Below are 15389 nucleotides of genomic sequence, written 5' to 3' on the forward strand. Positions count from 1 at the left end.
CTATTTAATTTCATCCCGATCCGACTTCCGGTTCCAGAGTTACAGGCTGTGGCGTGCGATCACATAGCAAATTGTGATTCAAACCGATACTCCGATGAAAGCAAAAAAGGTAAAAATTTCGCTAAAATGTCTGTCAAACAACTTAAATTTGCTGTTCTAGGTCACCGACGACCAACCAAACTTTCGTTGACTACATTGACCACCATAGACGGTTCCGGAAGTGCCCGGGAAAAGCGGCCATCTTTCAAAATTTACGAACTCACATCAGTTTCCCGGAAATGGTTGGGCCGATTTTCACAAACTTAGTTCCAAATGATAGCTATAATATCCCACAGATGTCTATAAAATTTCGTACGGATCGCTTATATGGTTCCGGAAATATAGACTAAACCGTCCGGTCACATATGAAATTCCCATATAAGCCGGAACTCAAATTTTTTTTTTCAAAGGGGGGACCTCATGAAATTTCAGAAATCGAATTCGTATTTTTGATGCCAAACATCTTTAAAATGCATGAAACGTCGAGATTTTATGTTATCTCGAAAATTTTTTTTTATGAAAATCGACTTTTTGGGACTGCCGATTTCGCACCTTTTTTCAGTTCAATATTACCGTGGCTGTTTTTTCTTTTTCAAAATTTTAGAACTCGAATAATGATTTATTTTCCTGTATATAGTTGTCATGTGATGTATAATAATAAAATGTAATATATGCATTTAAAAGTTTTTAATGAATATAAACAACGCACACATTCTCGTGATTCATGATTGAGAAAGGCACAATTGCACCGCTAAGTGGATTAAAATAGGTTTTTTATACCTATGATAGCAGATCAAAATTTAAGATGACGGTATATTCAAGATATTCTGTCATCTAGAATCACGCGACATGGACATTTTAAATATAAGAAATATGTCAAAAGATCGCAAATTGTTGCCTGCCGTCATTTAAAATCTGAAATGGCGAGCTATATTCAATACTACTGGTATTAACGTTTTAATGGTAAAAAATATCATGAAACAAGGGTATTTTTGATATCGAAAAGTTGTGTGGAGATTAAAAATTGTTATTCGTCGTCATTTTACATCCCAATATGGTGTTATTTTCGCGACGATTTAGCATTTAAAAGCATGCATATTTAAATAGGCATATATTTCCAAGGAAACGAAACTTGAATTGCGTCGTAAATTATAAATTCAAAATGGCGGCCTATTCATGATGATTTAATAACTAGCATGGTTATATTGTGGACCAATATCCACATTAATGATTGAAGGTCGTTTTACATGTTTTGTTGTAATGAGACAGACAACTTCGTGATTGGACACAATGTGAACAAATTTTTTTATTCAAATTATTGCGCAACATTTTTTAAAAGTTTAATTGTTCTGCAGTAGATTTACATACACACATCGACTGGTATCGCCGGAAATATTTATTCCTTAAAGAAACTAAGTTTTTAATGGCGGTCTATAAAATGAAAGTGTTTTTGCTATTCGTTAGTTGGTTGCTGTTCTCAATGAATTAAGTTTTTTTGTAATTGAATAATTTAGTGGCAGTTTTCTCTAAACTCGAATGTTCGCGACCAAACTTTCTAGATGTTTCAAAACGATGTACAGTAACAGCAAAAATAACAGAAATACGTATTACCAGCACTCAGTAAATAAGAACCTAATCGTGAGTTTCCCCCCACTTGCGTCTGAGTTGCTTATCATATGTAAATAACACACACACACATACACGCAATTGCCTCTGTGCAAGGATAGATGTATCAATACGATGCGCCATAGCAGTAATAATAAGGATATATGTATACAAAATGCGAGTTTGTCCTCGAGATTATTCAAGAATCGACTAACCAGCGCAACCAGACGTGGATTAGATCTCGGGCCCTATTCTCACAGTCACGTCACCCAGTGACTAGAACAAAAAAAATTTCTAGTCACTAAGTGACGTGACTGTAGGGTGACCATACGTCCTGGTTTCCCAGGACATGTCCTGGTTTTGCATTGACTGTCCTGGTGTCCTGGGAAGACGAGGAAAATGCTTGATTTGTCCTGGTTTTTCTCCTGGAAGCCTAATATATTTCTATTTATTCAGTCTTCGCTTTTCACTATGCTCCAGATCGCAGTTACGACCGACCGCAACCATAACTGTAACGTATACTCATCCTCCATCGGAATGCGACAAACAAAACTTAATACCATCGAATCTCTCCATTGTACCTTCCGAAGGTTTTTTTAATCTCTCAAGAGTGCCTCGTCAATATCGATGAAACAATGGTTACCAGCGCTTCTTCTCGGCTCAAATCGCCTTTCAATCCGGGACCAGAATTCCCTTTGGTACTTCTGAAAAGAAGGCGTTTTGGTGCTTCTGCTTCTATTTGAGCTCTCTTGCTAGTGGCTTTTTTTCGTCTTACTGGAAATCCATTCCATAACTAGACAATTATCAACTATCGTGGAAAAATTTCATTGAGTGCTCTCTCGAGCTGGGGATTATGGAATTACTACAGGGTCGATACCAGTACCTATTCAGTTGCTCTGCTTGTTAACAGTGCAGTGAATCAAAGGAACGTTTCTACCTAAAGTCTGCTGTCTATATGTACTGTGCCAGTATTATAAACAAGCAAAGCAATCGAATAATTCTAATACCGTTACTTCCATGGGTGCGATATCGATCATTCATTTTAAGATGTTTGAAACTCAACAGCAAAATTCAACAGCAAATTTGCAAATGCAGTTCAGAATAACGGAAGCCGTCGTTATACAAGCCCACCACACTCGTTACTGATAACGATTAAAACTTTGGCCATAACGGAAAGCTATGCTATGGAAGACAACACGCAATACGTCGTGGAGCATGATAATGTTAGGACCAAGATACCCGTTTATATTCACAATGATAAGATTGATATGCGTCTGCACGATCTACACCTGGGAACTATTATTAAATTTATTACAATCATCATGTCGGAATACGTAAGATGGAATCCTTTAAGTTTGAAACCAGGAGAATATTTTTCTAGGTATTTCCAACGGTGTTTGTTTTGTGAAAATGCGAGTAACGGAACCTATTCCGTCATATCTGAACTTTCAATTCAAAACAAAACGCGTGACCAAATCTCAAATCACGCTGTGCACGTATGAAGGACAGACTTCTGCGTGCCCTACATTGTTACACAAGAAGACACACTACGAGAAACCATGTACACAAACCTCTAACGAAGCAATATCAACTGCAAGCATACCCATCACACAGGCCTTCATCAACATCAACTAAATCACAAACCACTGGAGTTGCAGCTCCGGCACCAATGAAAAACTGGAACAACAGAACCTACGCACAGCGTGTCCGATCATTGTGATGCGCCTACTACTTCTCAATCAACTGCTAGCACCACCGATAATAAAGTAAATAACAAAGATCACGGATACGCGATCGTGACTCGTAGCCCCCACAAACAACTGAAACCAGGTAATCGTGAAAGCCCATACAGCATTAACAGGATTAATGTTGTATGGGCATTAACGAGGATAGCATGAAAGAAAACGAAAAACCGAGAGAAAGCGGACTAAGTGATCCACAAGCAACAAGAGGCAATGAAATAAATCGATCTTCAATAAGAAATAAGATCTTTACGCAAAGTAACAAAGCGCGTACACAAGATCCGATGGATATAAATAAAATTCGATTTTTTATTTTGATTATAGAGGTTTTAACCCTAAGGTCATTTGCCTCTTCGGGTTAGAAAAATGTCTTACGAAAATTTCTAACCCTATGTGCGGGGACGGGACTCGAATCCAGGTGCGCTGCGTACAAGGCAATCGATTTACCAACTACGCTACGCCTACCCCCAATTCGATTTATTTATTTTTATTTACACATTGATAATATTAAAAGATCCACGGCTCAGGTAATGCATTGAGGCGTGTCAAATAAATGAAATGGCTAATAGGTGATTAACATGCCTTCACGCTGGACGCTGAACAGCGACTAACCGCCGAGTCTAGCATCCTACATAACAGGGAGTGTGGAATGTCGCGCTCAAACCAGTGCTGCGAAATTTCAAAATCAGTTACTTATTTCTGCTTGTATTTACCGAAACCAGAATTCAGATTTACCGCCTCCCTCATTCATTAACTTTCCAACTGACTGAAACTTCATGCAGATTGGAATTGAGTGTAGAGGAAATATAAATTCATTTACCAACCAAAGCATTTATTTGTTTTTATGTAGATAGTTTGAAGGCAGAAGCTGGCATCTTCTACATTTTCGAAATTTTTGGTAACAACGGTAGGTTTCGTAGCTCTCAAATCGTGAGATAATAGTTGTCATTGGAGATTGCCAGGCATAGCGCAGGGAAGCTGGGATCGCTGATGTTGCTGATTTACGTCAATGTCGTGTTTTTAGTACTGAAAATTCTTCGCCGATCATCTCAGCATGAAACGTTTACTGATGGTGGTGTAGCAAGAACTGCCTTTGTGTATATCCGAAAAAGCTCATTCTCCCAGACTCCCAGAACTTTTTTAATGTCGAAGCTCTGCCTTCCAGACCCCAGAACTTGTTAACTGCCGAAAACATGCGGAAAAGGCAATGTCGATTGAGAGGTAGCGAGGGGAAGCAGTACTCTTTCGACTGTCCTGTTTTTTTACTCGTCTGATATGGTCACCCTACGTGACTGTGAGAATAGAGTACTTGACAATCTGTAACTGTATTAGTGTGTTCAACGATTTGTTTTCCTCCACCTGTCATAATTTCTGATAGGTGGAGGAAAACAAATCGAAAATAACTTTTCGGTCGGATTATTTGCATTGTAGATCCATACCAGCCGGTATTGTACGTCTCCGAAATAAGTTTCAACGTGATACAGAGCATTTAAACACTATCATAAATACTTTTGGCCAGCGATTTCAAACGTTCAAATTGACTGACAGTTTTACATATGGCAGCTGGAGGAAAACAAACCCCCAAGTAGTGTGAGTGAAATCATTTGCATAGAATTCTATAGGGCCCCTCATTGATACGACTATTGGCGATATAAATACAGGCCACTTTGAATGCATTGAGTGCTAATGTGAAGTTTCAAGTGATTCAAGTCATGTTTAATTGATTTAATTAATTTTATTGATTTCATTAATTTAATTGATTTTATTGTTTTTGTTATTTTATTGACATCGCTGATTTCATTGTTTTCTTTAATTTCAATTTAAACAATTATTGAGCTTTTACCAACTGCTCAGAACCAGCCATTTCTATATTACCCCATTGACTCTCAACAACTAATTGAACTCAATTCAGTTGTCTATTCGGCAGCACTGCATACGAGTTTACTGCTTCTTCTTTCAACCGAAGCACCGTGTACAGAAAAAACCAGGCTCGGTTTTCTAAAGCCAAACCGAAACCGCTGCTGAGAATACATCAACACAAGTTGAAATTCGTACACACATGTAAACGGTGCTGAGCGGCTCGGTTTGGTTTTATAAACTGAGAGTCGGTGGAGGTTTTTCTTTCGTTTACCGTGTGAACGAAATCCAAACCGAATACGATGTGCATCACTCGTTTACACGTGTTGAGATTTTGAAAACAATACATACTAGTGTATGTACGTACCGGTTGGTTTTCTTACCCACCTCTGCTCATCATCCCATTATGTGACAAAACGTTACCATAGCTGTAAAGGAAGTTTGGGCTATCATAAAACCCGAAGAAATTCTAAAAAATCGTTGCTTTAATTTGAGCGTACTAAAATTTGCCGTAACATGAGATATTTTCATTTTCAAAACCATTTTAAGCGGTGATTTGGTGTTTCTCAACAATTTTCCCCAGAATCCTCCCCTTGGATTCGCCACTGATCCAAGCTCGTTGTGTAGAAACACAAATAGTTTCATGAATACGAGATGGAATATTCATGATTTTTGGAGTTTGATCATGAATATTTTATATTGTTTTTTTTACTTAGTTTAAATACAGAATTCTTTCTTCCCACCTGCAGCCGTATGGAATAAGCCGAAATATTGGGAATGGTTTAAAAACGCTCTATTCAGACAACCAAGCAAATTGTGTTACCGGAAAGCATTCAAATAACAGATATAATTGTCGGAATAACTAGCTTGTTTATTTTTATGATTGATGGTGTATATCTAATGTCACAAGTCTCAAATAAAATATATCAGTATTCCAGGCATCCGGTTCAATGACTTTTTGTCGTACAATTGTTGAACTCCTTTTAGTAGGTATAATTATCCATGTCGAAACTGAAACACATATTCTTATTTAACTGAAACTTACCCCCGGAAAACTTTCCGCCACCGAGATGAAGACTAGAAAGACGATAATCACTAGTGATGGTACAACGATTTCAAAATGGAGCGACGTTCTGCAAAAAAACGGAATAGGAATGGAAATTACTCTGACACATGTGGTTGAGGCGAGAAGCTATGGCGGTTGGCGGTTGGCAAAATAATTATACCCACTGATGTTGGTCAGTACACTTACCGTGGAAGAACCAATGTGGAAAACACAATTCCAATAAACTGTACAATTAGTGCCGCCAACAGTGGGACGGAACTATTTGGCTGACGGTACTGTGCATAGGACCGTTCAATTTCGTCGTCCTTAAACCTTAGCAGCCAGTTGATATCCTTATAGATTTCTCGATGACCATCGCGGCTAACCAGTTCCTTCCGCAGTCGAACCTTGTAGTCCTCGGTTGCGCTATCGTTCGTCGACTTATCGTCCAGCGTAGTGTTGGATTCTGCACTGGCGGGAGTCTAGCTCAAGGGAAAAATTAATACCAATTAAGACGATAATGATTCCCAGTTGTCGACGCCCGTACTTACTTTGCTTTCTTCCTCGTCACGAAATATTTCCGAAGGACCATCGGCTTCTATGACGATGTCTTTGGGGTCGGCGGATCCATTCATTCGGTGTTCGGCGGGGCAAAACTGGCAACGAGTGGATGGGAAGAAAAGGACAAGCGATAATATAAGAGTGATAATATGAAGCAGAAACAATATAAAACCCTAGACCGCCCAATAGCTCCGCTATACTGTTAGCTTGTGTGTTCTTAAGCATGAATAGCTAACAAAGCTTCACACTAGTGGAATTATCGCGTCAGACAATGGGATGTTCTATTCAACGACTGGGCTTTAACTTGTACAAATATAATTTGCTATTTCGGTTTAGTAAGCGTATATAGCCGATCTTGACGATGTCAATCAAAGAAGAATTTAGTCAATTAATTCCATAGCAAATAAACAGTCTTGCCAAATATGAACTGGAAAACTAAAATCATCCCAACATCCCACTGTCAACTATTTTACATTCTTCGTCATCTTCTCCGGGCTTTCCGTTCCCATGGCTAACCGATGTGGCAGACAGTATTAGTTGGTATCTCCGCTCGGTTGGCAGGAATGTGCTGGATAAATATTTTTCACCTCGCTTGCCACTTATCTGTCTTTTGCCCCGGTTGTCTTTTCCTGGGTAATGCAATCTTAGTATGCAAGTAGTGGCAAGGCTCTACTATAATGGTGAACGTTGGTCATAGCAGCATTGGGTGGCGCGAGTGGCATTTTTCTGAACGACGTTCGCAGAAAATAGCACTTAGGGTACCTTCTCGGTTGGCAGTGTCTGTCGAGAATAGTGACAGATTTCCCAGGAATGCTAAGTTTTAATGAAATTAGAGCATCAAGAATTCGCGGGAAGATCTGCGTCCATTCACACAATTTAGTTATGATTTTGTGTGAAAAAAACCTTCGTTTATAAAACGCCAAAACGGCTTAGTTTCGGTCCATCCAAAAATATTCGTACTATATAAAACAATTAGTAAAAAAACGAATTATTTCGCTTCATTCACGAAAAATAGTTTCGTCATCGACGATAACTTTCATGTAACGTACGGGCCATTTCACATCAGATTTACAACCAATATTTTAATTAATTCCAAAATATCTGAGGTGATATGACCGGTACAACAACAAAAAATGTAAAACTACTTACAATGCACGAAACTGCTTCGTTGCAGAAAATGAGGAATCAATTTGTTCATTGTGTGATAATTTTCGTTCTACTTACAATTTTTTGAATGTAAACAAAATTGCAGCTTGTATTTTTCTGATGAGCGCAGATTCACAGAATAGAAATAGTGATGGTGATGAAGAGATTGGTCGAAAAATGTTTACAATTTATTCACGTCATTCAACCTCACCACCTTTTTTCAATGCTTGGGAATTATTGTAGTTTCATATAACTGCATTCTTGAACTTCTTACCACAACATTTTAATATATCTAGCTATTTAAAGTAATGCGCCGAGACATCGGAATTCCTAGTTGGTAGCGTCTCTTATTTAGGCCACACTCACATGATGGAATTTTTTATCTGCCGAATGAATTATTCCAGTGGCGTAGCGGCGGGGGTAGGGGGGATTTGGGGCAAGCACCACCCCTTCCCCTCCGAAATATTTTGAAGAAATTTGAAAAAATTGAACATTTTCAACAAAAATATACCTAATATTTTAAAAGGAAATCTCAAAGTTTCAAAAGTTATCTTGTGAGAATATTTCTAGAGAAAATTTTCAATAGGACGTAAGTAACAATGAGAGATTCTCTTTGAGGTCTTTCTCTTCTGTTCATTACTCGGCCATTTCAACATTTACTACTCTACTTTTTGCATGATATTGTAGTAAAAACCGTCGGCTTTCGATATGTACTGGAAAATTAGTGCAAAGTGTTGTAATGACGTCGTACTAAACGAAAGAGAAAGTAAACAAAGAGAGGCTCTCAATGTTACTTACGTCCTATTGAAAATTTTCTCTAGATTTCCTTGTTGTGAAAATGGATGACTGACCTCGACGCATACCGGTCGGCTCGTTGTGGAGGCTAGGTCTACCGCCGAGAACTACAACGAGTGGATCGCGCCGAAACTGGGAGCTTAATAGCTTCTGATATTGTGACAAAAATGGAAGCTTATTGCTTCACGAAACGGACATCGGTACCTAGAGAAATTCCGCCAAATTCTGTAGTCCTTGACTGACGGCGAACATGGACTGGAGAGTGTGCGAGAAGTATCCCCATAGCAACCGCCAGGCGATTCACTACGGCATCTGCCAATGGAACCCTGCTGCAGCACGGAGAAGAATAAGCGGCAAGCTAAAGTGGAGGACGAAAGTTTTTAACCAGAATCTCTTTGTTGAGTCACTTCGGCGAATAGCGGAATCAAGTATGCTGTTGCGGCTGATCTAATAAGAAGGATTGTGACGGCTTGTGGCGTTACAATGCCACGAAAACTGGAACCATGCAGGAGACGGCGTGCAGCTTACTGTTTAAATGAGTAGCTCAGCACGCTACACGTTGCTTGTCTTAGAGCCAGATGGCGGGCTCAGAGAGCATGCTCGGAGAGTGAGAGAGGACCGTAAGCAACGTCTCGAGAAGCTAGGAACGCTTTAAAAAGCTTACCAAGCAGTTTGCCACAAGTAGCTGTGCTGTGAAGCAGGCGCCAATCCCTGAGGAACACGTACTGAGTCCTCATGACAAAGATCGCATTCCCCGTCGATACCAGCCGGATTATGCCCGGGTAAGCTAAAGATAATCGTTGAGAGTCTCTTCCCGAAGCACTATCCAACTACCTGACCACCGACACCATACGGCAAAGAAGAAGGAGCAAACACAACCTAGTGGCAAGCGACTAACGGCGAATTCAAAGAAGCGTCGATGCGACTAAAATCAAAGAAAGCCCCCGGTCCGGATGGAATACCAAACGTGGCGCTGAAAGTTGCGATCCTGTCATATCCGGACATGTTCAGGATGCTACTGTAGAAGTGTTTAGATGATGTGAGTCGTAGCGGGCGTTCTTCAGGGCTCCATTCTCGGTCCAACTCTTTGGAACGAGATATAAGATATGAAAAGAAAATCGTGCGTTTCGCGGACGACGTGTCACTGACGGTGATGAGTGTAACACTTGGAGAGGTGGAGGTGTCGGTGACGGAGACAATAGACGCAATCGAGATGTTGATGAACGGGTCATGCTGCAAATAGCTGACCACAAAATGGAAGTGTTGTTGGTCAGCAACTGCAAAGCGGTTCAGTGGATACAGATCACCGCCGAAGGGCACGTGATTACATCGAAGTGTGCACTGAAGCAATTGGGAGTGAAAATCGACGACCGGTTGAGCTTTAACAACCACGTTGATTACACCTGCGAAAAGTCGGTCTGATATCTAGTGTTTCTTCGTCGATACTGCGATATAGGGTTCCAATGAAACGTAAGAAACGTGAGGAAGATGGTGAGAATAGATTCGATGGTGCCGTGGTAGCAGGAGTGGAACAATACGGAGAAAGGGAAGTGGACCTACCGGCTCATCCCAAACCTGTCGACGTTGGCCAATAGAAAGCGCGGAGAGATGACCTTCCATCTGAAACAGCTCCTGTCGGGCCACGGCTGCTTCAAGAAGTATCTTCATCGGTTCGAGTACGCAACGTCATCATTGTGCCCGGAATGTGAGAACATCGAACGACCGAGATTTGAAGCGACGTGCAGGGAGTTACTTAAAATGGCAGGACCGTGCATCAACCCGGATAATGTAGCCTACAAGCAATGTAAAGACGTGGAACGCAGTCAACAGAGTTATGATGTAGATCATGACCGGCTTACAGTGGAAACGGCGTGATGAACGTCGAGCAACGGTTTCGGGAGAGCAATCACCGCCAGGGAATAAGCTTGATCCACCGCTGAGGACTAGTCGTGTAGACTGCAACAGAGCATCGAGCATGGGTTGACGAAAGACCAGCGAACCGGACGCCACGCTCCATCCGGAATCGCCAAACCAACCACGGCACCTCACCGTTTATTCCGATAGAAATATAGCGAAAACCAAAGAAGAATCGGTGTTGGCAGGGTACTCTTTCGTCGGGGACTAGACTGAGTAGACCGCGGTGAGACACCACCAGTTGCGGGTCATCGGGGCACTAGTGAACTGGACGCTCTGCTTCATCGGAATAGCCGAACTGACCTCGGTACCTAGCTGATTGGCTCGGTTTCGGGAGAACTTCTCTCGCCGGGGAACTCTCCGTCGTAGTAAGTCAGGTCCATCGTCAGTAGTGCTAAATGGCATAAGAAGGAAAATAAAGGGCTTAAAGAAGTTGCGGTGCTAAATGGCATCGGACACGGAGCCAAAGAGCTCAAGAAGTTTCGGTACTGAAACCAAAGAAGAATCGGTATCGGGAGAAATTCTTTCGCCGGGGAACTCTGTGTCAGTGTACAGTCAGATTCACCACCGGGCAATAGACTGAGTAGACCGCGACGAGACACCACCAGTTGCGCCGAGGCTCCAGTAAATTGGACGCCCTACTCCATCGGAGTCGCCGAAGTGACCTCGACACCTGGCTGGTTGGCTCGCTTTCGAACTTCTCTCACTGGAGAACTCTTCATCGGAGTAGGCTAGACCCATTGATGGGAATTAGACCGAGTAGCTCGCGAACAAGTCGGAAACTCAACGAAGAAGTGATATTAAATGGAACAAGGGCCGAAGGGCTCAGTAAACTAGACAGTCTGAAGTTTGCCGCCAAGATTGTCCTCGCAGGGCTAGAGCACTAATTATAGATCCACAGTTAGCTTTCCTAATATCATACAGAAATTGTCACGTTGTGCCGAAGTAATACCGTAAGATAATGCCGGAGAGGAATCAGGTTGCGTGCAAGAGTAGTAGTATTAGCGGGTCGAGTGGCTACTCAAACCCGTTCCCTGAGTTGTTGGTTTTTGTACATTTTTTTCTTGCTCAGGTTGTTTTTGAAAATTTGTTTCTGCTCTCCAAAAACATGTTTCCATACATACATATATTGCATATACAAAAAATAATCAGGAATGTAAACAGCTCCAATAAAGTTGTTCTTCGTCTGCGTAGTAATCTTCGTCCAAACAGTTTCAATGCCTGATGAACTATCCACACCAAATTCACAGGAGGCGAGTTCGGAAGAAACAGCGATCCAAACTCCCCAGCCCCGACCATAGACGCTGTTATGTGTGCTTCGATTCGCTTGATAAACCGCATAAGAATCCCCGAAGAGCTGCATCGATGTAATATAATCATCAAGCTCAGTTTCAGAACGTAAATATCGTAGTCGCCGTCGACAGCAGCAAAGTACATGTCCTCGATTTTCGTCCTTAGCCCTCTGACATTTTGGTTGTACAACTGTAAACCGTCAGCGCCACGTGCCAAGCGTCTCGACATATTGCAAGGACGTAATGTACCCGATCGCATGCTAGAAACCAAGCGGATCGTCATTTTATGCAAAATACTAGCCTGAGAAGTGAGTTCGGAAGACCCCCTCACGACCTCCGAACGCAGGGCCGGGACGACTGAGCTAGTCGCCGGCTGGTAGCACGACTGGAGCGCTCGGGGCTTCCGTAATACGGTATAATAGGCGTCCCGGTGATGGCAGGGCATCGTGAATTTGTTTGTGCAGTCTCTGCAATAGTGACACAATACCGCCGCGAGCGTGTATTACATCAACAGAGCTGTTTTGTAGATTAATCGTACCTAAAAGAATCCGGAATTCTGGAAGACCCCCAATCCATCACCGAAATCAGAACTGGAACGGATATGTAAATGCTGCGTGACGAGTTGCTGAGCTGATTTGGAAGGACGAGGGGCTTCCATAATGCTTAGTGACGTGCGTCCTGATGGTGGTTGAATTATTCCGTCACAGCTGATTGAACTGATGATGGTGAAGCAGGCTGACGAGTATCGGCCTGAACTGGCGGCTGATCTGGCTGCGGGGAGAGGGTTTTCCAAAAATTTCCAGCTGAAGCGGAGCGATTGTTCTTGAATTCGCGGTAAATAATTCCTTTTGGCCATGCTGAAGCAGATAGAGCTCGCGCCTTGAGCTCAGGTTTGATTCCAACTTTGGACGATATGAAATTTATAGTGCTTACGTCACGATCCTTTGCAACGAGTCTATGTGTCATTGATCGAGCATTGCGAAACCTGTGGTGCAGTTTCTGTTCTGTCAAATCATTCACGGGTACATCCTGCCTGAAAAGTCTCTACTGCTACTAATATTTACGATTTGCTTTGAGACAGATTTCTTGGCGCGATCCTTTGCGTGAATCTAAGTGTCGCCGTCAATTTACTCAACTCGATACTCTTAAAAAACGATGAAATACTGCAAGAGCTCTAGTTGTCGATTTGTTGTCAGCACGATTAACAGAATGCGGTCGTTATGGGATTACAATGTAATTTTAACCCTAGAACCTTGCACTGGGGTACAAATGTACCCCACGCTTTCTTTGGAGCCGTGTGAAGACGAGAATTCGCCATTTACTGACCTGGGACCCTAGCCATAATTCAATTTAGAGTTCCTACTAAGAGTAGGAGAAGGTGGTATAGCCAGTGTGCTATAGCCTTCGTGAAAGCAAGTGTCAAAATTGGCGTGGGGTACATTTGTACCCCAGTGTACGGTTGCCGTTAGTGTTTCGTCAGGTTTCGTGCTGTCAGTGGAAATGTAACTCGTCACAATCCCAGTTTAAATACTGGTTGTTTTACTACGTAAGTAACAATTAGTATTATATAATCATTTTTAATAATTTATTCAATTAATTTAATTTAATTTTGAAGTAGAAAAAAATCGTTCTCATTTTTGCTGATTTTTATTGTTTATTTTTATAGTTTTTCAAAACAATGGCTCGCAGTATAATTTGCGCACAGTAACTGCAGTAAAAATAACGTTGCGTGTTACCCATGTATTCAGAATCAGAATCAGGAGGCACAAATCCCCGACTATGTACGGGGAACGTGCCATTTGAGCCAATATATTCTGATTCCTGATACCCATGTATTACTGGTCAGAAATATTTTTTTCCTTTCTATTTCCACCCCATTTCGTGGTATTTTCCAAACCCCGATTTTTAAACATTCCCTTTTACAAATAATTGCACTTTTTCAAAAATATCGAATTTCCATTTTATACCGTTTCTGGACCATTCTTTCAACTTTTAGAATCATTTGATTTTTTTCAAATCGGTTGAAAATTCGCAAAATTATAGTAATTTTTGTGAAAAAAGTCAAAACCGCGATTTTTTTCACTTTTTAATTGTTCAAACCAATTTATGCATCATTGATTTAATAAATTCCGTCTTTTCACTTACACTGCTGTTTTTGCAATTAAAAAACGAAGAATATGATGTAGGTGTTATAAATTTCTTTTGTTTGCATTTTTACCTGCGAAAATTGTGATCAAACGCGTGGGGTACGTTTGTACCCCGGTGCGACGTTCTAAGGTGGAAATTGCAAGTGCAACGCTTTAGGGTTAATCGTGTGACGCACTTGTTTGACTTCTAGTTGTCTCGTTATCTTACCGTTATGTTTATGATTGTTAAAGAGTCTTTAGATTTAGATCTCATTAGTGGGACCGATTGCGACCTGTTAATAATTTTCGCTTATAGAGAAATAAATTTAAATAATATTCAACTTTCTTTTATCATTGTTGAAATTCTAATAAAAGTCGCTATAACGAAAGTTGAATTTTTACATTATTATGTTCGCTCTGGAAAAACTAGTTTGTTATTCGAAATTCGAAAAACAATGCACACAATTTTGCAAAACATGGCATGAAAACGGTTCAACTGCAATGTTAGAGCAATCAAATATGTTATGAACTGACTCCCTCATCAACATTAAATATGTATCTGGGGCAGTAAAGAACAGTAAACATACTGGCTACGAAAATCAGCTGGCTCCATCGTGTAACCATACGATTCAAAGATAAATACAGCTTGCGGGTACGTGTTTTATCCAATAAAATCTGCCGTTCTTTATGATTGCACTTCACCGAGGTATACCTAGTCAAGTTTACCAGAAACAGCATTCATATCATATTTGAAAGTTTGCAGCGTTTGCCTTTCATGCACAAATTGCATCGAGCTTATGATTCCTGGCCACAAGAGAGTCATTTTTCATAAACCTGGTTAGTTATGCATAAAATTGAGTTTGGTTAGTTGTTCATAAAATCTTCTAGAATCAAAGTAATCCAACCCTCAGATTTATTTTTCAGGACCGAGACTGAAAATAACACCAATAATGCTTAATCAGAATTAGATTTATTTTTGATTGAAACACATTTTTCATGAAAACACATTTATATACTATTGGCATGTAATTACAGGCATTCTACTTATGTTCCGAAAACCCTAAAGAAGAAATCATCATGCTACATGGTTAATAGAACATTCAGAAATCGCTAGAATAGATTAAGCTGTATCAACCGCAACGGTTACCCTTGTGTCTCGTTTATTCTATCGTACCAGATTGCAAGCACTTGATTTGATAACGTTAGCTGTAGATCCAATAAAGCTTTCTAAACACCTTTCCACAGCCTCTGGTGTTGAAATTGGGTT

At 40.8% G+C, this 15389-nt stretch overlaps 1 protein-coding gene across 9 annotated transcripts in view; it reads right to left on the reverse strand.

The window, feature by feature from the left end:
- LOC131685069 (adenylate cyclase type 3) overlaps positions 1-15389 on the reverse strand; it is a 145020-nt gene that overhangs the window by 23792 nt on the left and 105839 nt on the right. For all 9 annotated transcript variants that reach the window (XM_058968486.1, XM_058968484.1, XM_058968481.1 and 6 more), the window contains 3 exons: positions 6840-6944; positions 6496-6770; positions 6289-6376 (listed from right to left, as the gene is read on the reverse strand). In XM_058968486.1, coding sequence (XP_058824469.1) covers positions 6289-6376; positions 6496-6770; positions 6840-6944 — 468 coding nt within the window. The remainder of the gene's footprint in view (positions 1-6288; positions 6377-6495; positions 6771-6839; positions 6945-15389) is intronic.

This window comes from Topomyia yanbarensis, chromosome 2 (assembly GCF_030247195.1).
Source record: "Topomyia yanbarensis strain Yona2022 chromosome 2, ASM3024719v1, whole genome shotgun sequence".
In the NCBI taxonomy this organism is placed as follows: Eukaryota; Metazoa; Arthropoda; class Insecta; order Diptera; family Culicidae; genus Topomyia; species Topomyia yanbarensis.